Below are 24,639 nucleotides of genomic sequence, written 5' to 3' on the forward strand. Positions count from 1 at the left end.
TGGCGTTGAGAAAGAGCAGATTGATGGCGAGGCTGCTTCTATAGCTGAGCCTAAGAGGCGGACAGCGAAAGGAGCCTAGGACGTGGGACGACTCAAGAGTCCTTTATTGAGAACCTTCCCGGGGGTGGGTCGCAGAGCTGGGTGGCACTGTGGTCTCTGCGCAAATCCTCAGCATCCCTTGCTTCCTACTGCGGGAGCGAGCTCTGGATCAGGGTCGGGTCAGTGCAGGCCTGTGTCCGGGAAAGACAGCTCGGTGGGCGGGTGCTCCAAAAGTACAAGGCACCCCGCCCGCCCCCAAACAGTCAGGACTCCCAAGCAACCACGTTTCTACTTGTCGGTATCTCGCAGGGTCCCCAAAGCCCTAGGAAAGAGGGAGCGCTTTTCCGCGCGCTAGGGGGCGCGCTTTGTGGCTCTTGTTGATTTGGCACCCAAGTAGGGGCTACCAGCAAGTCCTGGTGCCTCCAGGAAGGCACTCGCCAGGGGGCATGAGCTTGCTTACCCCAAACCCCTCGTCCAACTCTCACCTTCTGGCCCATCCAGCCGCTCCTCCTCCAGCCCTGCGTTGCCCTCATCCCCGTCCAAAGCCACTTCCTCATCCTCTTCATCACCCGCGGCGCCTAGGTGGAAGGCAGGCCTGGTGATGTGGAGCCGCGGCTCTTCTAGCCAGTAGCTTCCACATCCTGCCCCTTCAGCGGGTCTAAACAGTCCCTCCCTCGGCTTCCTCACCGGGCTGGAAGTCGATGGTCCGCAGCATTTCGGCCACGTGCTCCACGCTCACCGAGAACTGCTCCATGCTCTCATAGCCTGGCTCCGGCCGTCCTGCCAGCTCCACCTTCGACATTGCCCCGACCCTGTGACGGCCACGAGAGCTCAGCAGGGGGGAGGGCTCCTCTGCTCCCTCAAGTCCCTCCCAGGTCAGAAGGAAAGAATCCACAGGGTCCCTTCCATTCCCACCCGGCAGTCCACTCACTTGTTGATCAGCTCCTTGGCCTGCTGCAGGGGAGAAAAGGAGGGCGAAGGTGAGCGCTGGCCCCGCCCCCGCCCCGCGGCCCCCCCCCCCCCCGGCAAAGCCCCATTTCTGATTCTCACCAGTCCTGCGGGGTGGGGGTGGGGGGGCGCATATCTCAATTCGTTAAGGAGAGGTTGAGAGAGAGCACGCAAGGGTGATTTCCCCCCCCCCCCCAGCACGAGGTGACAAGAAAGTACTGGAGGTAACTGACCCCGCCCCCGGCCCCGAGTCCCTCGACCCTGCGTGCCTGAAGCCCTCTCATTCCGCCCACCTGGAGATAGAGAGCCATCTGCGGCTCCTCCATGGATTGGATGGCAGACTCCACCAGTTTAGAGGAGGCCTCCAAGTGGTCTCCGTACTGACGGATGAGGCCCCGCACACGCTGCAGCTTCTCCTCTTGCTCCCGGGCCAGCGCTTGGAGGAGCTCGCCCTTCCGCTCCTCCAGCACCGCGCACAGGCTCTCGAACCTCTGGTTTAAAAATTGCTTCTGCCTGCGGCTGTTGTCCTGAAAGACCAGAGAAAGTCTGAAGGAAAGCGCGGCTGAGCACCTCTACAGCTGCCTCTGTAGGATATTTTATTCCTCTTCCCATTTAATAGAACTCAAGGAGAGGCAAGAAGGAAAGTGACCCGACTAGGGGCGCAGAATCCAGCTTTTTTGTTTGTTTGTTTTTGTTTTTGTTTTTTTCCCAAGACAATGTTTCTTTGTGTAGCCTTGTTTGGCTGACCTGGACTTGCTTTGTAGATCAGGCTGGCCTCAAACTCACAGATATTCACCTGCCTCGGCCTCCCTGAGTGATGGGGTTAAAGGCATGTGCCACCACGCCCGGCAGCTCAGATCTTTTCAGTTAATAATGAGGACAATATATCTCAAAGTGGCTTCACTGGGAGCCATGTATGTCCCAGGCCCTGGTTCTGTTTTGCATTAATTTCCACTTACTTCTTAAGAAAACAAAAGATGTAGCTACCGTGTCATTTCAGCATCATCTTTTAAAATTGAGTTTTAAATCCAGCAGTGGTGGCACACGCCTTTAATCCCAGCACTCAGGTGGATCTCTGTGTCTGAGGCCAGCTTGGTCTACAGAATGAGTTCCAGGACAGCCAAAGCTACACAGAGAAACCCTATCTTGAAAATACAACAAGAGGGCTGGAGAGACTGGAGAGGTGGCTCAGAGGTTAAGAGCACTACCTGCTCTTCCAGAGGTCCTGAGTTCAATTCCCAGCAACCACACTGTGGCTCACAACCGTCTGTAATGAGATCTGGTGCCCTCTTCTGGCATTAGGCATATATGCAGGCAGAACATTGGATACATAATAAATAAATCCTTAAAAGAAAGAAAGAAAGAAAGAAAATACAACAAGAGCAACAACAAAAATTGACTATTAGCTGGTGATGAGGGTACATGCCTTTAATCCCAGCACATTGGAGGCAGAAGCAGGAGGATTTCTCAGAGTTCAAGGCCAGCCTGGTCTACAGAGCAAGTTCCAGGACAGCCAGGAGTACGTGGAGAAACTCTGTCTTGAAAAACCACTTTTTAAAATAAAAATAATTTATTTATTTTATTTGCATTAGTGTCTTGCCTACATGTGTGTCTGTGAGAAGGTGTCAGATCCTCTGGAACAGGAGTTTCAGACAGTTGTGAGCCACCATGTGGTTGCTGGGAATTGAACTCAGGACCTCTGGAAGAGCAGCCAGTGCTCTTAACCACTGAGCTATCTCTCCAGCCCCTTGAAAAGCCATTTTAAAAAAAAACTAATTTTTTGTCCCATATGAAATTAAGCCGCCAGGGGGGGGGTGTGTGGCACACACCTTTAATCCCAGCACTCAGGAGGCAGAGGCAGGCGGATCGCTGTGAGTTCAAGGCCAGCCTGGTCTACAAAGTGAGTCCAGGATTGCCAAGGCTACACAGAGAAACCCTGTTTCGAAAAACAAACAAAAAAAGAAAAAAAGAAAAAGAAAAGAAAAGAAAAAAAGAAAGAAATTAAGCCATATTTCAAAATATAGACGTTGACTAGAGAGCTGGAGAGATGGGCTGCCATTAGTCTGTCCTGTCTGTGCAGACGACCTGAGTTCTGTTCCTAGAAGTCACATCAGATGATAACTTTCTGTAACTCTGAGGGATCCAATGGGCTCTTCTGACCACCGTGGGAACACACACACATACACAGATACACATAACTGAAAATACAGGGCCAGAGGAGTTGACGTCTCCTCGAGCTGGAGTTACGGGCAGTTTTGAGCCATGCGATGTAAGTGCTGGGAACCAAACTCTGGCCCTCTGCAACAGCAATACCTTGTCTTAACCACTGGGCTGTCTCTCCAGTCCCACTTATTTATTTTTGAGACAGGGTCAAACAGACCTTAAGTGAGAAATCCTCCTGCCTCAGCCTCCAAAGTGCTGCCATTATAGTTTTGGGCGGCCACACTCTGCTTGTTTATTTACTTATTTAATTTATTTAGAGATAGGATCTCCAAAAGTTGCTTAGGCTGGCCTAGAATTTGGGATTATCCTACCCCGACCTCTCGGGTCATCACTAGTTCATATAGTCAAAAACCAAACAAAACCAAAGCATAGAAAATGTAAGCACTGGGCAGTGGTGGTGCACACCTTTAATCCCCAGCCCTCAGGAGGGAGAGGCAGGCGGATCGATGTGAATTCAAGGCCAGCCTGGTCTACAAAGTGAGTCCAGGACAGACAAGGCTACACAGAGAAACCCTGTCTCGAAACAACAACAACAAAAACCCCAAACAAACAGAAAATGTAAGGAACTTGACCAACATTACGGAGCTGGTGAGTGCTGGGAGCAACCTGGCTAAAAACAACCCACTCTGTAAGCTGAAGTCCAGAAGCTTTCTGGCCAGCTTGACTAGAAGTCAAAGAAGAACAGTTCTCTTTAAATCCCTCTGCCCCCCTTGGCCGCCCCCCCCAGCCCAAGCTCACCTCAATGGTCTGGCACACCTCCTCCATCTGTGTGATCACCGCTTGCACCCGGTCGTTGCCTGCCACCAGCATGGCGATGCCGTCACTCAGCTCACTCTGTCACGTACATGGGCCACCGTTAGGGCTGGAAGCCGGGCTTGTAGCTGCACCCTCTCATCCTGCCTCACCCATTCAGGGACATCTACAAAGATCTAGCGGTCTTGGGATAACTAGAGAAGGATGAGAAAGCATCCTGCGGATTCTAGGATTGCCCCACCCCACATGTGAAGGAAGTAACACTCTCTCGACACCCACCGTGGACCAGCCTCTGGCTGGGCTAAATGCTGTGTCAGCAGAGTCACGCCTTCCACTAATTCTGAAAGGTGCTTAGAGCTATCTGTGCAGACAACACTGCCCTCTCTTTTTCTTGTCATTCTGGGAGTCAAATAGGACTGTTAGGACTTCTCATCTTCAGCCTCTCACTTTCCGGTGCTGTGCATCCTGGGTTTGTTTGTTTGTTTGTTTGTTTGGTGCTTGTACACTTCTTGTGTTCAGTAATTCTTTCTTCTGAGAAACCCATCCCTTGGACCATCTGTTGATTTTTCAAGTTACCACTTTCTAAAAGCTCAACTTGGTTCTTTGTCAAATCTCTGTTTCCATTTGGTTTTGGTTTGGTTTTTCTTTGATTAGGTTTTCTATACTGTCTAAACTGCTTTTGTATTTCTTTTAATCCTCCCTCAGCCTCCCTAGTAACCAAGATTACAGTGTACACAACAGGCCATTGGCCATTACATAGTCATTTTATATATATATTTTTTTTCAGTTCTGGGTATCTATCCAGACTCTTGTGCTAGGCAAGTGTGCTATATATACAATTCTGCTTTATTTTATTTTATTTGGCTTTTGTTTTTGTTTTGGTTTTTTTCTGAGACAGGGTTTCCCTGTGTAGCCTTGGCTGTCTTGAACTAGCTTTGTAGAACAGGCTGGCCTCGAACTCACAGTGATCCACCTGCCTCTGGCTCCCTGAGTAATGGGATTAAAGGCACGTGCCACCACTGACAGCCAATTCTACTTTTTTATTGTTGTTTTATTTCATATTTTTTTAAAAAACAGAGTCTCTTCATATAGCCCAGGCTGGCTTGGAACTCTTTATGTAGCCTAGGCTGGCCTCGTACTAGAGATTCTCCTGCCTCAGTATCCCACAAGCTAGGCCTGCAGAGTGCCCAACCATGCCTGGGCACTCTTTCTACAACCATTTGTACATAGTGGGTGTGGGTAGTACATTTCTCCGTGTGTCTTCGGTTGTGGACGATTATTCTGTTGATCTTAACGTACGGTCAGCCTAAGGCTACATTGAGGTATTTTCCTCCTGCTTAGAATTTGCGTTCATTTCTGTCAAAAGTCAGCTGCTACACGTGACTGCTTTCATATCCTGGGACTCCAACACAAACTGAGGCTGTAGGGTCCTAAACACACCCCTACCCACTCACCTTTTGCAGGTTTTGTGGCATAGCCTCCATCTCTAGGCAGCATTGGCCATCTGAGAAACGACATCTGTTCTCTCTGCAAAGGTTCTCTGACCCTGCCCTCGCCTCCTAGGATCCCCCTTTTCTTCTCATGTGCCAGTCACAGCACATCCAGAAGCTAGTTGTGTGATTTAGAAGCCTCGAGAGTGCCCGGTCCTCTGGTGTATTATCTATCATGTATTCCCTGATGCTATGAGGACGGCAACCATCAGCTTCACCTTATGGGACAGGAGAAGAAAGTCAGGGCCAGAGAGGTCAGGTGACTTCCTCAGCGCTGTGTGCACAGCCCAGCACAGAGCTGGGGCTGTGGGCCCCGATCTGCTATGCATCACCTAGAGTGGAGTGAGAACCGCCCTATCCTAAACACCCTTCCTGAATCCCTCCCTGGCTAGGTACCTTCTGGCGTTTGTAGATGGTGGGCAGCGGGGCCACCTCACAGTCCTTGTGGGCCCCAAAGACCTTGCACAGAGAGCAGGTGGGCACCTCGCAGCTCAGGCAGTAGATGTTGATCTTCTCTTCCTCGTGCTCCTCACACATGAGGTGCTGCTCCGCCTTGGAGTGTAGTGGCCTGAGGGCAAGGTAGCAGCAACTGTCAGGGAGCCAGGCTGTGACGGGCGGTAAGCAACTTACACAGTGTTCTCCCTTTGGGGGAGAAGAGATACTCAAAGAAGGCCTGGACCCAAGAAGAGCCTATCGGAGGGAGGGCGGACAAAGATGTCCCACAGGGCAGGAAGTCCTGGGAGCTGATGAGGTCAAGGATGCTGGGGTGGACTTTTTATCCCAGACCAGGAGGATGGAATAAGATTGAGCACTGGCCTCCGTGGGGGTGGGGGTAATCCCCTCCTCTCTGGGTCCTTTCTCCATTGTCCTCATCCCTCTCGTGCTGGTCAGTTTTGCGTCACCTTGACACAGGCTAAAGTCATCCGAGGGGAGGGAATTTCAGTTAAGAAAATACTTCCAAAAAAGCCAGGCATGGTGGCGCACGCCTTTAATCACAGCATTCAGGAGGCAGAGGCAGGCAGATCTCTGTGAGTTCGAGGCCAGCCTGGTCTACAAAGTGAGTCTAGGACAGCTAGGACTATACAGAGAAACCCTGTCTCAAAAAACCAAAAAAGAAAAAAAAAGAAAAAAGAAAAAAGAAAGAAAGACAGACAGACAGACAGAAAGAAAATGCTTCCATAAGATGAGGCTGTAGGCAAGGCTGTCGGCCATTTTCTTAATTAGTGATTGATGGGGGAGGGCCCAGTCCCTTCGGTATGGTGCCATCCCTGGGCTGGTGGTCCTGTGTTCTATAGTAATGTAGACTGATCAAGCTATGAGAAGCAAGGCAGTAAGCAGCATCAGCTTCTGCCTCCAGGTTCCTGCCCTGTTTGAGTTCCTGTCCTGACTTTTCCTCTGTAATGGGCTATGATATGGGAGTATCAGCCAAGCAAACCGTCTCCTCCCCACGCTGTTTCTGGTCATGGTGTCTCATCACAGCCATGGTGACCTAACACGGGCCCTCTATCCCTGACGGTGCGGGCTCTTCCCTCGAGAGAGGCAAGCACCTTACCGGGAGGATTCCTGCTTGTAGATGTCAATGATATTTTCCACTAGCAGATTCCGCTGCAGGCCGTAGACCCCATGGCGGTCCAGGACGACCTCGTGCCTGCAAGATGGACAGCGGAAACGACCTCCCGAAGACACCGTTGTGGAGCCCCGGGATTGCCACAGAGGGTTAGAGGCCTGCAAGGACAAGTGACAGGCCAACAGACGTGCAATGAGGCATGAGGAAGGGAAAGGGGTGGGCTGGACACAGGAGCGATAAGAAGGGGACATTTAGCTCTTCTCTGCATCTGGTGTCCCCAGAAAGGAGCCTGTCAAATGACTAAGATGGGTTCCTGCCTCTGCCTCTGCCTCATGCCTCAGCCAAGCTCTTTGTGTGTCCCTGCATGCAGAACATCACTTTAGCCAAGGCCTGATCAATACTGATCCTCAGAGCCCAGCATGGAGCATTGACAGGAATGCTGAAACAGGAACACTGGCAAGGGACTGGCAGTACAGCCAATGTCCTCCAGCTTTGACCCTTATGGGCCACATGTAAGGTGACTCTGTGTGTGTGTGTGTGTGTGTATGCGTGTAATGGAAGATAACCTTGAATTCCTAATCCCCCTTCCTAGACCTCCCAAGTGCTGGGATTGTAGGTGTGCCTCCCCCATTCCCGGCTCTTCTGTGTCTCTCTGTCTCTCCGCTCTCTTTAAAGCGCTATCCTGCCACGACAGTGCTCTGACTAAGGCGGTGATCGCCTGACCTGATGCAACCAATCAAGTTCTCTGTCCCTGAATTTTTGGCTAAGAATTGATCTGATCTTGTGTCCATTCTGGAAATTGTGAGACAGAAACTATGAACCCCGAAGGCTGGTCTACAGAGAGGGGAAAAGGGAGCTGGCAAGATGGCTCAATGGATAAAGGTGCTTGCCACCAAACCCGACGCTCGGGGTGTGATCCCTGGAACCCACTTTGCAGAGGGAGAGCCCACCCACTCTGCAAGTTTTCGTCTGACCTACACAGGCATGCACTCTGTGGCACCCACACCCCCATAAGTAAATGAATGTAAAACATTTTTAAAAATCATTTTTGGCAAGAAGCGGCGTAGACACCCTCCCCCCACCGCCCCCACCATGTTCCTTTATCTAGTAACAGATTGTCTAACTTGGCAAGGTCCGTGGTATAGAAACAGACCACGCAGCCACGCCCCTTCTGGCTGGGTGTGGCCAGGTGACTGTTTTCTGCAATTGTAGATGCAAAGGTTTTTGTGCAGTTTTAGGAAGTATCTCTAGTGGTAGGAGCCACGCCCTCTTTCCCTCATGTTCTCTTTTCTCCTGTTTGGAGTGTAGATTCATGCTGAACGGCCATCCTGAGCCAGGACGTAGCAGAGGCACTGAGAATAGCCCAGAGGTGAAAGGAGCTACTGTCTCAGGAGGCAATCCTGGACTGCCCTGCCAGCTTGTTCTTTGGAGGAGAGCAGGTGTCACTCTTGTTTTGTGATTGCTCAAGTGAGACATGGGGATGGTGCCATGGTCTAATGGCGGGCGTTGTGAACATTACGCCTTTTATCACCAAGCTACGTCCCCAGCACTTACAACCAGGGTTTGGGGGTTTTCTTTTCATTTACAGTAAAACTACAACTTGATGAGCCAGAACAATGGTTCTCAACCTCTGGGTTGTGACCCTTTTGGGGGCTGGATGACCTTTTCCCAGGGGTCTCCTGAGACCATCAGAGAACACAGACATTTACATTATGGTTGATAATAGTAGTAAAATTAGTTATGAAGTAGCAATGAAAATAATTGTGTGGCTGGGGGTCACTACGACGGGGGTGGGGGGGAACTATATTAAAGGGTCAGAGCATCAGGAAGGGTGGGAACCACTGGCCTGGAGACTCATAGAAAACAGCAGAAACAGTGGCCACCGTCGACTCCGCACGTTTGTGAGTATGTTCTACAGGTGGGCTCCTGGGGACTCTAAATCCCTGTTCTCCAACAGGAACGTGGGATCATCGTAAGGACTCCTAGAGGGGAAGGCAGCATCCCATCACACGAGCACACAGGTCAGATCCTCATTCTTTTCTCCAGCGGCCAAGCAGGAAATGTGGCCCCCAGAGACAAACAGCTTAGTCTGTGAGGAGTAGACAGCTCTGCTATAAACACAGTTTTTCTTGAGACCCACGAAGCTGGAACAGACGGGTCGGCGATTACTCAAGGCTGGGTTTGCAATCTGCCCTTCTTAGGCTTCCCGTTAGGATTTTATGAGCACTGTTGGGTTTAGGGAATGTTCGAAGGGGTGTGATCTCAGGTGTGAACTGAAGCTGAGGGCGGGGCCAGAGCCACACCTACTATAAAGACTCTACACGCTGACTATCTGGCTGTGAACTTCCGGGACTCTGGGGAGCTGGAATGTTGCAGTGGTGCAGGTCTGCAGCCACGTTATCTTGGTTTTAGTTCTCTTAACAGGCGTCCATCGCTCCCCTCTGGGTTCGGTCTGACATTCATCCCTGTGGCTCCTAGGAAAATCTCTAATGTAAACATACCACTAGCTTCCACTAGCCTACACCATTAAAAATGCTATTCTATGACACCCCCCCCCCCCAGGCCTGTCACAGAGATCTCAGTGCCCGGCTGAAACCCTCTTACCTGATGTTTCCACTAAGGCATTTAAAAAAATTGTTTTGAGACAGTGTCTCACTATGTAGCTCTGTCTGTCCTGGAACTCACTCTGTAGACAAGGCTGGCTTTGCACTCACAGAGATCTGCTTCCAAGCGCCAGGACACTATTACTGCCCAGCTCAAAAATCAAGTGCCTTGATTTTTGTTTTGTTTTGTTTTGGTTTTGGTTTTTTCGAGACAGGGTTTCTCTGTGTAGCCCTAGCTGTCCTGGACTCACTTTGTAGACCAGTCTGGCCTCAAACTCACAGCGATCCGCCTGCCTCTGCCTCCCGAGTGCTGGGATTAAAGGTGTGTGCACCATGCCTGGCTTAAGTGCCTTGATTTATAAGATTTTGTTGTTGTTGTTGTTGTTGTTCTGCTACTGTATACACTTTGTAAGGACCAGAATGACAGCTTGCCTGGACCAAAATGATGGAAAAAGAACTGACCACCACACTGCCTATGCGTACACATGATAAATAATGAAAATGCCATCAAAATCCTTTTTAAAATAATAAAAACCTTCTTGAAACTCCTACCATGCTGGAACATGTTGGAATAACTTGAATCTGTGTTCCCAAGCCATTGTCATGCAGACTTGGTTGTCAAATAAACTATCTCTTGTTCCCTTTTAGGTGAGAGCTATGTTTGTTTGTTTGTTTGTTTTTCCTGCTCAATGCAATAACCTATCAATATTTAGAGCCCAGGTAGGTGAGGAGGTAGCGAGAGAGCTCTAAGTCTGTGCATCCTGGAGGGAGCTAGCTCACTCGACTAAAGCTGACTGACACTCACGGAATGTGTTCAGTAAACGCTTGAAGGGAGGGGAGGGGCCTCCCAGGTCACTAACATCTGCTTTCTCTCTCTCTCTCTCTCTCTCTCTCTCTCTCTCTCTCTCTCTCTCTCTCTCTCTCTCTCTCCCTTTGCCCTTCCTCTTCCTGACCCCCAAACGCATGAGACTCACTGTTAGCACTGCACCCAGGCTTGAGGGCCTGTTGTGGTCATCAAGTACAGGCACTATAGGCTTCCCGGGTGTTGCTGAATCTGATCTAATCTTCAAGAGCTTTTGAAAAGACAGTGGGGGAAACTGGGCATGGTGCCTCACACCCGACTTGTGAGGCAGGAGGATCAGGAGGTCAAGGTCAGCCTGGGCTATAAGAGACCTAGTCTGAAAAAAAAAAAAAAGAATGTGTGCGTGTGCTGAGATAGCCCGATTGAAATTCTTGCCTCACAGGCATGAGGACCAGAGTTCAAAACCCAGAACCATGAAAGCTGGGTGTGGTGGCAGATGCTTAAAATCTCAGTATCATTCCTCAGGCAACAGCAATGCAATCTGGGTAAAAGTACAGCATGTCTTGACTTTTTTCCCCTCACTGGCTTTCCTCCCCCTCCCCCCCCCCGCCTTTTTTTTTTTTTAGGCAGGGCAACCCAGGCTGGCCTCAAACTTCAGTCTGCAGTTCAAGATGACCTTGAATTCCCAATTGTCCTGATCCCACCTCCCAAGAGCTAGGATTACAGGTATGTACAACCTGTATCAAACTTCTACATAATTTCCCTTTAAAAAAAAAAAGGGACTCTGGAGTTTGAAAACACAGATCAAACACAGAACCAAAACAAACCATTTATTCACAAAATTCAGTGCTCACACCTAACAACAAGCAACAAACGGCGGCGCTAGAGAGCTGTGATAAAAAAAGAACCAACCAAATAAGATTCGGGAGGTCCACGAAGAACGACTGTTACAGCGTCTCAAATTGAAGGTGCCATTTGAGAAGGGCTTGAAGTCAGGGTAGACAGGTAGCCAAGAGAGATGGCCTGGAAAGCCCTTGAGAAGATGGGAGAGACTACAGGAGCTTTAATTTAAAATTGGGAAGGCTCCTGGTGGTGGCGGCATAATTTTAATCCCAGCACTGGGAGGCAGAAGCAGACAGATGTCTGAGTTTGAGGCCAGGCTGATCTACAGAGCAAGTTCCAGGACAGCCAGAGAAACCCTGTCCATCCCCCACCGTCCACCCACCCAAAAGAAAAGAAAGAAATGAAGTGATGGGGGTGGGGGAAGCTGGATACGAAGGCCTCACTGCAGAAGGGTTCTGAATCTCTGAGGATCTAAACTTGGTTTTGTAGGCTGGGTTTCTAAACTGGGAGCGGGAAGGAGAGTAGATTTTACTTTAACAGAGTTAGCACGGATGGAGGGATGGGGGAGACTGAAGGCAAGTGCCACAGTCAATGACGGGGCACAGGTGGGATCTGGACTGACCAGTGTCTGGACTTGGGGACAGGAGGAAGGTGGAGAGATTCCGAGCTGTAGGCCTGGGTGCTGGCCAGGGAGATGCTGTGGCCCGAGGCCACAGACTCAGCGAGATCCAGAGAGAGTCCAGGGAGTCTGTGAGCTTAGAGGGGGCTTAGTGGTACACATTTCACTAACCTCCAGCAGGACTGAGCATCCCTGTGACAATGAAGGGATGCCACAAACCACAGCACTCTAAACAGCCCCCTGTGACGTCACCCACAGAGATCGGTTGTTTGCATATCACATTGCACTTATGATCATTTTTTTTTTTGGTTTTTTTTTTTTTTTTAATATTTATTTATTACGTATACAATGTTCTGCCTGCATGTGTGCCTCCCCACCAGAAGAGGGCACCAGATCTCATTATAGATAGTTGCGAGCCACCATGTGGTTGCTGGGAATTGAACTCAGGACCTCTGGAAGAGCAGACAGTGCTCTTAACCCCTGAGCCATCTCTCCAGCCCTTTTTTTTGGTTTTTTGAGACAGGGTTTCTCTGTATAGCCTTGGCTGTCCTGGACTCGCTTTGTAGACCAGGCTGGCCTCGAACTCACAATGATCCGCCTGCCTCTGCCTCCCGAGTGCTGGGATTAAAGGCGTGTGCCACCACGCCCGGCTTATGATCACTTCTTATCACGTTATTAGGCCCACTGCTGATCTCATAGCTTGTTTGTTTGCTTGCTTGCTTATTTGTGTTTGGTTTTTGTTTTTGTCTTAGATAGGGTCTCTATGTAGCCTTGGCTGTCCTGGACTCACTTTGTAGACCAGGCTGGCCTCAAACTCACAGAGCCATGTGTGTCTGCCTCCCACTGCTGCCACTCAAGGTGTAGACCACCTCACCTGACAACACATTGGTTTTAAAATGGAACCGTAGCTAGTATGGTGATCACACCACAGCCTATGTAGTGAGTTCCAAGCCAGGCAAGGCTACACGGTGAGACTCTGTCTCAAAAAAAGAAACGAAACCGCCACTTGCTTCTTGGCCATTTGTCTAAGACCAAGTATAGAAGGGGTCACGGGCTTTACAGACTGAAATTACCCTCTGCCCTGAGTGTGGGTCCCTAAATTTTCTCATCACAAATAGGAATTTTAGATGAGAGCCTTAATAAGCCTTCAAAGGAATGGCTGTCTCTATTCTGGGTAAAGATTTCTCTCCATCTAATTAATATTCAGTTGCCAAAATGTGCTTCTCTGTTGCTGTTTACGTTGCTATCTTAAGGAGTAGCTGATTGGCTCTTTCATATGCCACAGCTGCTGTGTTCTCCCATGAGATGTCATGCTCAGAGTCAGCCCCATAAAGCACAATTTCATGTGCCAACTATGTGACTCGTGGAGGAAGTGGCATCACCCTAGGAAACAGAGTGTGGCACCTACATGGATGTCCCCACCCTGCCCCTTTGGGTGACTGTAACCTGTGTTCCGTTTTCTCCCCTACAATGGCCGTAGCACCGCTTTATGGAATGACGTTCAAGAAGGCGCCCAACAAAGTGTAAAGCACTACATGAACAGAGAGGACACGTTTGCGACCTTAATCTACACTGTAAAATAATGACTGTGTGGCGCCACAGGGCATGGAATAACTGCTCCCTTTTCACTGTGAAGGTTGAAACAAAATGAACAGAGTTAGAGATGCAGCTCAGGGGCAGAATGATGCGTAGGATGCTCCATCCTCAGCACCACAGAAAACAAAGGGGATGAAGCAAATGGTCTGGGGATGTGGCTCAGCTGGCAGTGTTTGCCTGGTGTGCACAAGGCCTGGCTTTGATCTCCAGCATCATATGACCTGGGTGGGGTGGCAGGCACATACCTTGGGAGGTTGAGGCAAGAGGAGGAGAAGGTCAAGGTTATACTCTGATACACATTGGGTTCAAGGTCATCCTGAGACACAGGCGACAGACACTGTGTCAAACAAACAAGGAACGGAGCAGGTAAAGGGAATTTAATTCTAGGCCTTGTTCAAGGCTTCGGCGCAGCAGCCGTGGTCTGAACCTTTCTCTTGAGGGCTGCACGACGCCTTCTAGTGCCTCTCTGGTCCCTCTAGAGAAACTCCCTAATGGAGTCACTCCGGCAAACGTGTACACAGCTCACAGTGTTTGCCCTCTTCCCTGGCTACCTGGAGAATGCTAATATGGGGCACAGGCTACTACCCCTGTGACCTGATGGCCTTGTGAATTTTGTGAGACAGACTCTAGGTCACACTAGGCAAAGTACAGGAACAGAATGGCAGGAAGACATCTGGTGAAAAGCAGCCCAGCCATGGAATATCCAGGTTTTTATTAAAAACTAAAATACTGGCTGAGAGCTCTCTGCTGAAACTGAAACTTAAGAGGCAGAGAGGAAGGGGTTGAGTGAGGAGGACCCTGGTGGCAAAATAGAAAAGCCTTTAAAGGGATCACCCATACAAGCATGGTGTCTCTTGCCTGTAATCCAAAATTCGAGATAAAGCAAGGAAAGCCAAGAGTTCAAAGCCAGCCTGTGTGTGTATGTGGTGTGTGTGTGTGTGTGTGTGTGTGTGTGTGTGTGTGTGTGTGAGAGAGAGAGAGAGAGAGAGAGAGAGAGAGAGAGAGAGAGAGAGAGAGAGAGAATCATCCATATTTATTTGTGTGTGTGTTTTCTCTGTATATAGCTCTGGCTGCCCTGGAACTCGCTCTATAGACCATACTGGCTTTGAACTCAGAGAGCCACCTGCTTCTGCTTCCTGAGTACTGGGATTAAATGTGTACACCAGCACATCCTGGCTTTTTTTTTTTTGAAAGCAGATTATTAAAATTGCAAGAGCAGCTGGGCATGGTGGTGCCTGCCTTTAATCCCAGCACTTGGGAGGCAGAAGCAGGCAGATTGCTGTGAGTGTGAGGTCAGCCTGGTCTACAAAGTGAGTCCAGGACAGCCAAGGCTACCCAGAGAGACCCTGTCTTGAAAAACCAAAATAATAATAATAATAATAATAATAATAATAATAATAATAATAAATTGCAAGAGCTGTTCCTACTTTAACAGCCCTTGGGACTAAGGAGTCAGTTCCTCAGATAAGGAACTTGCCACCCAAGCATGAGGACATGAGTTCAGATCCCCAGAGACCACATAGAAGATGAGCATGGCACTAAGTTTATAACTCCAGTGCTGGACAGGGATGAGAGGGAGCAAGCGGGGACAAGAAAGAAGGATGGAGAGCCATAGACAATGTCAGCCTCGGTCCCTCACACATGCCTGCACGGGAGGGGGAGGGAGGGGAAACTGCGGCTGCAGTCAGAATGGAAAAATGAATGAATGAATGAGTTAATTAATTACTTTTTTTTTTTTTTGGTTTTTCGAGACAGGGTTTCTCTGTGTAGCCTTGGCCATTCTGGACTCACTTTGTAGACCAGGCTGGCCTCGAACTCACAGCAATCCGCCTGCCTCTGCCTCCCGAGTGCTGGGATTAAAGGTGTGGGCCACCACGCCCGGCATTAATTACTTTTTTTTAAAGCCAAAAATAAAGCCAACTCTGAGCGGAGGCCTGTATTTGACGGCAGCTGGGTTGAATAAGTAGCTGAAGCCAGGGTAGCGTGAGACTAAGCTTACCTTTCCCAGACTTCTTTCCCTTAGAGAAGTGTAATCTCCCCTCCCCCTTTTTCTCTCCCCTCCCCCTTTTCCTCTCCCCCTCCCCCTCCCCCTCTTCTCATATTCAGTCTTAAATAGACCAGGCTGGCCCAGAACTCACTATGTATCCCTAAGGATAACTTGTGAAATCTGATCCTCCTGCCTCTACCTCTCAAATGCTGGGATTACGGCATTTATGATTACGAGCCATCTCCCCACTACTTCTCGTTTCTGCAACGTCAGCGATCAAAAATCAGGGCTTGCTGCACACTAGGCAAGCACTCTACCCACAGGGCCACGCCGTCGCAGTGCGGCAGGGCTCATTTTTTTTTTTTCCTTCTGTCAGGCCCTCCCTAGCTGGACTTCCTCCAGCAGCCTCCTTCTAGCACCTTCTGGTCTTCGGCTGAAGGACAACAGGTTGCTTCTCGAAAACAAGTGCCCACAGCAAAGCGGAGGCAGATACAAAAATACACCGAAGGCTTGCTTTACAGTAATTTTGGACATGAATAGAGTTTACAAATACAGCAACACATGGGAAGATGTTTGTGTCAAATTCCCACACCAACAGCTTTGCTCCCGTCAAAATTTTTGGAGGCTAAGTGGGTGTGAGTGTGGGAAGGGAGTAGGGAGAAATTAGAGGGGTTAATGACATATTTTGAAGTTTTCTGTTTCAGATCAGGAGGAAAGAGTGTTATAGCTTTAAATAGATTTATAACAGCAGTTAAGCAGAATAATATGAAGATGAGGGCTTGAAATCCAGTTCATGCAAACATGACGCTGAGCATCATGGTAAACACTTGCAATTCCAACACTGGGGACACTCAGATGAGAGACCAGCCTCATCTACACAGTGAGTACAGGCTAGCTTATGCCACTGTGAGATTCTCTACACAGTGAGTACAGGCTAGCTTATGCCACTGTGAGATTCTCTACACAGTGAGTACAGGCTAGCTTATGCTACACTAAGATTCTCTCTCAAACAACAATGATAAAAGTAACAGGCAAAACTGTGTTGGATGAGTCAGGATTAGATTATGGATGGTGATGATCAAGAATTTCCTTTGAGGGCTGGAGAGATGGTTCAGCTGTTAAAGGTTAGGCTCACAACCCAAAATATAAGAATTTCCTTTAAAACAAAACAAAACAAAACAAAACAACACACTCAAAGAGGCAGAGGCAGGATGATCTCTGAGTTTGAGGCCAGGCTGGTCTACAAAGTGAGTCCAGGACAGTCTTGAAAACAAAACAAACAAAACAAAAAAAAAAGCCAACCAGGGACTGGAGAGATGGCTCAATGGTTAAGAACACTGTCTGCTCTTCCAAAGGTCCCGGGTTCAATTCCCAGCACCCACATGACAGCTCACAACTGTCTGTAACTCTAAGATCTGACACCCTCACACCAATGCACATAAATTAAAATGAAATAAAATACTTTTTTTTTTTGAGACAAGGTCTCTCTGTGTTAGCCATGGCTGTCCTGGAGTCACTTTGTAGACCAGGCTGGCCTCGAACTCACAGCGATCCGCCTGCCTCTGTCTCCCGAGTGCTGGGATTACAGGCGTGCGCCACCATGCCCGGTTTAATAAAATACTTTTTAAAAAGCCAACCAAGCAAGCAAAAACAAAAGAAGAAGGTTGCGCACGCCTTTAATCCCAGCACTTGAAAGGCAGAGGCAGGCAGGTCTCTGAGCTCAAAGTTAGCCTGGTCTACAAAGTAAGTTACAGGACAATCAGGGCTACACAGAGAAACCTTGTCTCAACACACACACACACACACACACACACACACACACACACACACACACACACAACACACACGAGCACGCACACATGCACACGCAAGCGCGCGCGCACACACACAGAAGAGGAGGAGGAGGAAGAGTTGAACAAAGCAATTGGCCTAGCGCAAGTGTATATATGAACAAACATGTGCCTAAGGATGGAGATTTTTAGAAAGATTCTCAGGGAAGTTGGTAATGTTTGTTTGTATTTGATAAAGCAAATTAAAGATCTGAAGTTAGTGGCAGATTCATTTTTCCTACTATAAACTCCCAAGATATTTGAAAAGAATTTACACATAAAAAATTAAATATGAGCTGGGCAGTGGTGGCACGTGCCTTTAATCCCAGCACTTGGGAGGTAGAAGCAGAGGCAAGTGGATCGCTATGAGTTCGAGGCCAGCCTGGCTTACAGAACGAGTTCCAGGACAGTCAAAGCTACACAGAAAAACCTGTCTCAAAAAACAAAACAAAACAGAACAACAACAACAAAACATGTAACTGCGGTATACTGGTGTCCTGTCTGTAAGTGTTGACTTTCTAGGCAATGTTCTGAAGGTTTTCTTCCTCAGTGGTTTGAAGATGGGGGGACTAAAGTCCTATTCTCGTCGCCATACTTAGAAAACAGACAATCTGATTATGCCTAGAGTTGTCAAAATGTGGAGGCAGTGTGTGAAAAACGAAATATGCTCATCTTTCAGACTGAGCTGTAATGTATATAGACGGGTGCAGCTGGGTAACTGGGTCAGCCTCCCCCAGGCCCTCCCGAATAAAGCACTGGGCTGTCCACGCCGCTCCCTGAGGAGGCTGGCTGGGTGCTCTGCTCCGGACTGGCAGAGCCATCTCAGAGCCCTGCTGACGGCCATGCTACCTCTCAACTAATCTACATAAATTTGGGTTTCATTTGTTTGGTTTTTAGGACAGAGTTTCACGTAGCCCAGGCTAGCCTCAAATTACCATGCCTCCACCTCCTGTGTATGGATTACAGGTGTAAGCCACCACACTCAGTTTACTTGGTGCTGGGATTAAGCTCAGAGCCCTGGGCATGCTAGGCTAGCCCCCGCTGATAACCCCCAACTGCTCGTCTGTTTGTTTGAAGACAGGATCTTGAAATGTTGCCCAGGCTGGTCTCAAACCTCCCAGCTCCTCCTCACCACAGCATCCTGAGCTGCACCAACAGGTGTGTGCCACGCATCTGCCCGTGCACAGGGCTTGTCCCCAAACCTTCCGAGATCTAGAGCTTCACTGTTCTGCCTTGAAGGAAGGAAGGTCACATGGCACTTTAGAGTCCCTCTCTGGCTGCTCCTGTCTGATACCTTATTGAGAATCAACATTCTTGAGTTTGTTTGTTTGCTCGTTTTCTTCTTCTTCTTCTTCTTCTTCTTCTTCTTCTTCTTCTTCTTCTTCTTCTTCTTCTTCTTCTTCTTCTTCTTAAAGAAACTTGTCTTGTTTTCAGAGCTGAGGACTGAACCCAGGGCCTTGTACTTGCTAGGCGAGTGCTCTACCACTGAGCTAAATCCCCAACCTTGCTCATTTTTAAAACTGAATCTCCTATAACAACCTCGGCTGGTCTGGAGCTCACTGTACAGACCAGGCTGGCTTTGAGCTTAGAAGAGATCCACCTGTCTCTGCCTCTCGTGTGCGAGGGTTAAAGGCGTGTGCGGCCATACCCTGCCCCTTAGCTTCTTTGTACAGAACTTAGTTTTCCAAATTTCTCTGTGACTTCACATATTTTGGATTCTAATAATGAGATGCCTCAGGACCAGAGAGATAGCTCAGTGGGTAAAGCCAAGCCTGACAACTTGAACTCAATCCCCGGGTTCTACATAGTGAAAGGAGAAAACCTAGTCCTCCACACATGTGCATGGCACACGCATGGGAGAGAGAAAGACAGACAGACAGAGAAAGAGGGAGGGGGAGAGACAGAGGGAGAGAGAGAGACAGAGACAGGGAGAGAGAGAGAGAAAGAGAGACAAAGTGCACACAAACACACACACTGAGAGACAGAGACAAAGAGAGACAGTGAGAGAGAGACAGAGAGAGGGGGAGAGAGAGAGAGAGACAGAGGGAGACAGAGAGAGGGGGGAGAGAGACAGAGAGACAGAGGCAGAGTGCACACAAACACACACTGAGAGACGGAGGCAGAGAGAGAGAGAGAGAGAGAGAGAGAGCGAGCGCACACACACACACACACACACACACACAGAGGGTAGGGGGCAATAGATGTTTTCATATAAATACATAAGAAAGATGCCATTTCTGGATATCTCATCTTAAAAGGTGTTGGTTATTCAGACCAAAGGAAAAACCACAAGAGTGGGCAAGGCATAGCCACCTCCACTTCCACAGAACTAGCTATGTAGCCCAGGCTGGCCTCAAACTCAACAATCTTGCTGCTTCAGCCTCCTGGATACTGGGATTACAGGAGTGTGGCACCACATCTGGTGAGAATTTTTGGTTTTATTTGTTGGTTTGAGACAGGGTCAGAATACATGCAGTCTAGGCCCCAGACAGGGCGATCCAGGCCGCTACAGCCCAGAATAAAAGGAAACCTTAAGAGGACTCGCAGGGACAATGGCAGGAGAGATTTTGGGGGTCCTGGGTACTCAGTGAAGGAGGCAAAAGACACGGAGCATGCAGAAATGTTATGGTGGCCTACCTAACTTAGCCAGCAGGTGGCAGCACAGCAGGTGACAGCACAGCAGGTGGCAGCCCATGCTGCTCTTCTAGAGGACTAGAGTTTGGTTCCCAGCACCTAAATCACAAGCCCACAAACAGCTGCAACTCCAACCGCAGGGGACCTGATACTCTCTTCTGGCTTCTGTGGGCACATGTATGCACATGAGTGTGCACGCATGTACACACACAGTAAGAACAACCTTGTGTGGGGCTTGTGGTGTAGGGCAATGGTAAGACGCATGCTTAGTACACACAAGGCCCCGGGTTAACCCATGTCACCAAAGAGAGAAAAGGGGCTGAGGAGGGCATGTGTACTTTTTTTTTTCTTTTAGGATTTCTTTTGTGTGTACATATTTTGCCTGTATGCATGGTGCCTGTGTCAGGGTGGGGGTGGGGTCAGAAGGGAGCATTAGAGCCCCTGGAAATGGAGTTACAGATGGTTGTGAGCCACCATGTGGATGCTGGGAACTGAACTTGAGTTGTTTGGGAGATCAACAAGTGCTCTTAACCACTGAGCAAGCCACCTCTCCAGGAGAAACTTTTCCTTTCTTTCTTTCTTTCTTTCTTTCTTTCTTTCTTTCTTTTCTTTTGAGATAGGGTCTTGCTACAGAGCCCTGGGCTGTGCTGGTGTACTTGCTACAAAGACTAAGCTAGCCTTCAGCTCGTGGGGCTTCTCCCCATGCTGGGATCCCAGGCATGTGCCGCAGAGCCTGCCTCCTGGCAAGAAGCTTATCCTTGATGCTCCTATCACAGACTGGCACACCACGACAGCCAGCTCTGATGTGTTCAGCTTTACTTCTGCAAGGTCTCGTGTCTGTTCATGTGAGCCCTGCCTCGCCACTCCCTGACCTCTGCTCCAGTCTACGGCCTACTCAAACCTCTACCAATGACACAGAGCAAGAACGCCAACCTATGAACTTATAAAGGATTCTGGCGTATGCATTTATTTAGTTGGGTAGACAGGGTCTCCTATAGCCCAAGCCAGCCTTAACCTTGGTCTCCGGCTACCACCTCCCAAGGTGGGTTTGCAGCCATGCATCACCATGGCCAGCTCTTTTGCTTTTGTTTTTGAAATGTGTGGACAAAAATGGTATCGCTGACTTCACTTAGTTATGCTTGGCCTCGTGGCCACAGATACCCAGGCATTTCTGGGAAGTAGAAGTGTGTTTCTGCCTTCTGTCTGTCTGAAAGCCACCTGAGTACCAGTTATCCCATAGGCCTCTTTACCAGGTCAGAAAGGATCACAAATGCAAGCCTAGGTAGAACTCCCGCTGCCCTGGCCCACTGTGTCAACCGAGCTCCCTCATGGGCAGAGGAACTCTGCCTTGGCTACACAGCTCTGCAGTCATTGTAGGATTTCTCACCAATTTGTAATTTTAGATTTTTTTTTAATTTACTTTTGAGACAGAGTCTTGTTATGTAGCCCACCTTGGTCCAGAGTTCATTACATAAACCAGGTTAGCCTAAAGATGATGACAATTGCCGGGTGGTGATGGCGGCGGCGGTGGCTCATGCCTTTAATCCCAGCACTTGGGAGGCAGAGGCAGGTGCAGCGCTGTGAGTTTGAGGCCAGCCTGGTCTACAAAGTGAGTCCAGGAAAAGCAAGGCTACACAGAGAAACCCTGTCTCGAAAAACCAAAACCAAAGGGAAAAAAAAAAGATCATGACAATTAATTGCCAAGCATTTGGCGGGGGTGGGGGTGGTGGCAGGGGTTTGGGGGGTGATACTGCTAATCCCAGCACTAAGGAGGCAGAGGCAAGAGGATGTCTGTGAGTTCAAGGTCAGCCTGGTTTGAATGGGGAGTTCCAGGACTACATAGAGAGACCCTGTTTCAAAAATGAGACACAAGCCGGCCGTGGTGGCACATGCCTGTAATCCCAGCACTCAGGAAGCAGAGGCAGGTGGATCCCTGTGAGTTCGAGGCCAGCCTGGTCTACAAAGTGAGTCCAGGACAGCCAAGGCTACACAGAGAAACCTTGTCTCGAAAAACCAAAAATGAGACACAAAACAAAACAAAGTAGTAATGACAGTTTTCCTGCTCCAGCCCTTCCAAGTGCCAGAATTACAGGAGCGTACCACCATACCCAGCTGTTATTTTAAAGTGTGTGTGTGTGTGTGTGTGTGTGTGTGTGTGTGTGTGTGTGTGTCTGTATCTGTCTGTGTTCATGTAAGTGGAGGTCAGAGGTCAACTTTCGGGAATCAGTTCCCGCCATGTATGTTTTAAGGATCACACTCGGGTTGTCAGGCTTGGCAGCAGGTGCCTTCACCCAGAAACCATCTCACAACCCTATTATTCCTCACTGCCTCAACATTTCATCGATCTCTTCTCCAGAAAAGCCTTAAAAATGAATGAAATCTAATCCAAGCTCCCACAAGCCCATGCAAAACCACCCTTCCTTTCCACTTTCCGGCCCCCCAAGGCCTCATCACACTTTCTAGATTGCCTGAGACACAGGCTGGTGCTTGCCAGCCTCAGGGCAGCTGCTGACTCATGCTTGCTCTGGGATCCTACGAGCAGCCTGCCCCCCCCCCCCGCCCCCATCACTCAGCCAGGGCAGTTTTACCTCCCCCCACCTGTGGGGTCTCCTATACTGTCCTCCTCCTTGACCTAACCCGCCTGTCCCTGAGCCCACCTGGAAGACGTCGTTGGCACACTTGCGGCACAGGTTGTGTTGGCAGGGCAGGATCACCACGGGCTTGGAGAACATCTCCAGGCAGATGGGGCAGATGAGCTGCTTCTCCAGGTTGTCCATGCTGTGTGCATCCCCTAGCAGCGGCTTGAAACCCACGGTGAAGTTCATCCCGGGGTGCTCTGGTGCCTGCCTTGCTGTGGCCCTGTTCCCGGCCGGCCCTCACTGCCTGTGCGCCCTTCCTCGGTCACTGTGTGGTGTCTATGGATTCTTGGGCTCCCTGCTATTGCTATTGCTCCTTCTTCAAAGAGTGACGTTTCCTGGCCCTTCCTGTAACCGTGTCTCTCACGTCTGCCTATTTCCAGACACTTCTGTCTACACTCCTTGCTCAGAACCCTCACCAGGCACTTGTAGCTGTATCTCTTGTTCTCCTAAACCACCCTCTTGCTCACTCTTCGGGGAGCAGCACTGTTTGTCCCTTCCTCCCTAGAGAGATTAATATTACTGTGGGGGTGGGGAGACAAGGGGCATCCGTGTGACATTCCAGGTCCCAATTTAGCTCATGTAAGGCGAGCCACAGCTGTCCCGGACTGAGTGACCCTGACTCACTCAGGAATGGGTGGCCAGCAAAGGTACAGGCTCACTTGCTGTTACTAGGAAGGCTCCTGCAGACATGATCTCCTCGTTGTGGCTTGGGACCTTCTTCCAAACATCAGTGCAGTTTAAACTAGCCTGTGGGGGAGATGTCACACATGGCTCGGGTCTGGACAGATCCACAGACAGTGTCATCTCTTCCTCCACAGGCTTAAGCGGTGACCCTGGCCTTCCTCCTGGAGACTGCATGATTCAGAAGGGGAACACCAGACCATAGAGAGGACTCCTTGTCCCATAGGTCGGCCCCCATTAAAAAGAATTACTTAGTTATCATATATACACAGTGTTTTGCCTGTATGTACACCAGAAGAGGGCACCAGATGTCATTACAGATGGTTGTGAGCCACTATGTGGGTGCTGGGAATTGAACTCAGGACCTTTAGAAGAACAGGCAGTGCTCTTAACCTCTGAGCCATCTCTCCAGCCCCTAGGTCTGCCCCATTTTTTTTTCTTACAGCCTTAAAGCAAAACAAAACAAAACCCCTGTACTTACTTACTTCGGGAGAGGTAGGTTCAGCATGGAGCCCGCATGGAAGTCACATGACAACCCACAGGAGTCAGTTCTTGTTCTCCACCATGCGGGTTTCAGAACTCAAACTCAGGTCATCAGAATTGGTGACAAGAGCCATATCGCACTGAGCAACCTCACCATACACTTCCCTCTCCGTTAGTAAGAACAGGCTCTCATGTGGGCCAGGCTGCCCTGGAATTCACCATCCCACTCTAAACTCCTGATCTTCTTGCCTCTACATCTGAAGCGCTGGGACCAGCTTCTGTGATGCTGGAGGTCAACTCAGGGTCACACGTGTGCTAGAGAAGCTCTGCTACCGAGCTACGTCACCAGCCCCTGGCTAGCCCTGGTTACATCATCAGAGGGAGGGTCAAAAGGCAAGAGGTGGCTGCTGTGCCAGCTCACACCTGCCTTACGGTTGCGACGTGAGAGTGTGTGATCCTGATCCACAACTGCATTAGTGAATCCACTCCAAGGATGCTTAGTGAATCCACTCCAGGGATGCTTAGTGAATCCACTCCAAGGATGCTTACTGAATCCATGGCAGGGATGCTAAATTTGCTTAGAAACTGTGATGTGTATGGCCTGGAGATGTCTCCGTGGGTGAGAGAGCCTGCTGCTCAGTCATGAGGACTGGAGCTCAGGTCCCAGCACTCACAACCGTCTGTACTTGCATCTCCAAGAGACTCAGAACCCTCCACAGACACATGCATGCAGATGCACACACAAACACACATAAAGAAAAAAAAGGGAGGAGAAGGAGAGCTGGGCACAGTAACAAACGCCTTTAATCCCAGCACTCAGGGAGGTAGAGGCAGGTGGCTCTCTGAGTTCAAGGCCAGCCTGGTCTATAGAGTGAGTCCAGGACAGCTAGGGCTACACAGAGA

General features: G+C 49.4%; 1 protein-coding gene across 1 annotated transcript; it reads right to left on the bottom strand.

The window, feature by feature from the left end:
- Positions 1-81: 81 nt before the first annotated feature.
- On the bottom strand, positions 82-23,073 carry TRIM54 (tripartite motif containing 54). The gene is made up of 9 exons (XM_084791236.1): positions 22,591-23,073; positions 7,006-7,178; positions 5,850-6,021; positions 3,949-4,044; positions 1,281-1,514; positions 971-993; positions 727-851; positions 525-617; positions 82-230 (listed from the first exon to the last, which is right to left on the bottom strand). Exons 1-9 carry the CDS (start codon positions 22,756-22,758, stop codon positions 220-222), a joined length of 1,095 nt encoding a protein of 364 aa, XP_084647362.1. The 5' UTR covers positions 22,759-23,073; the 3' UTR covers positions 82-219.
- Positions 23,074-24,639: the final 1,566 nt, after the last annotated feature.

Source organism: Acomys minous, assembly GCF_964271855.1.
Source record: "Acomys minous genome assembly, chromosome: 8".
NCBI classification, from domain to species: Eukaryota; Metazoa; Chordata; class Mammalia; order Rodentia; family Muridae; genus Acomys; species Acomys minous.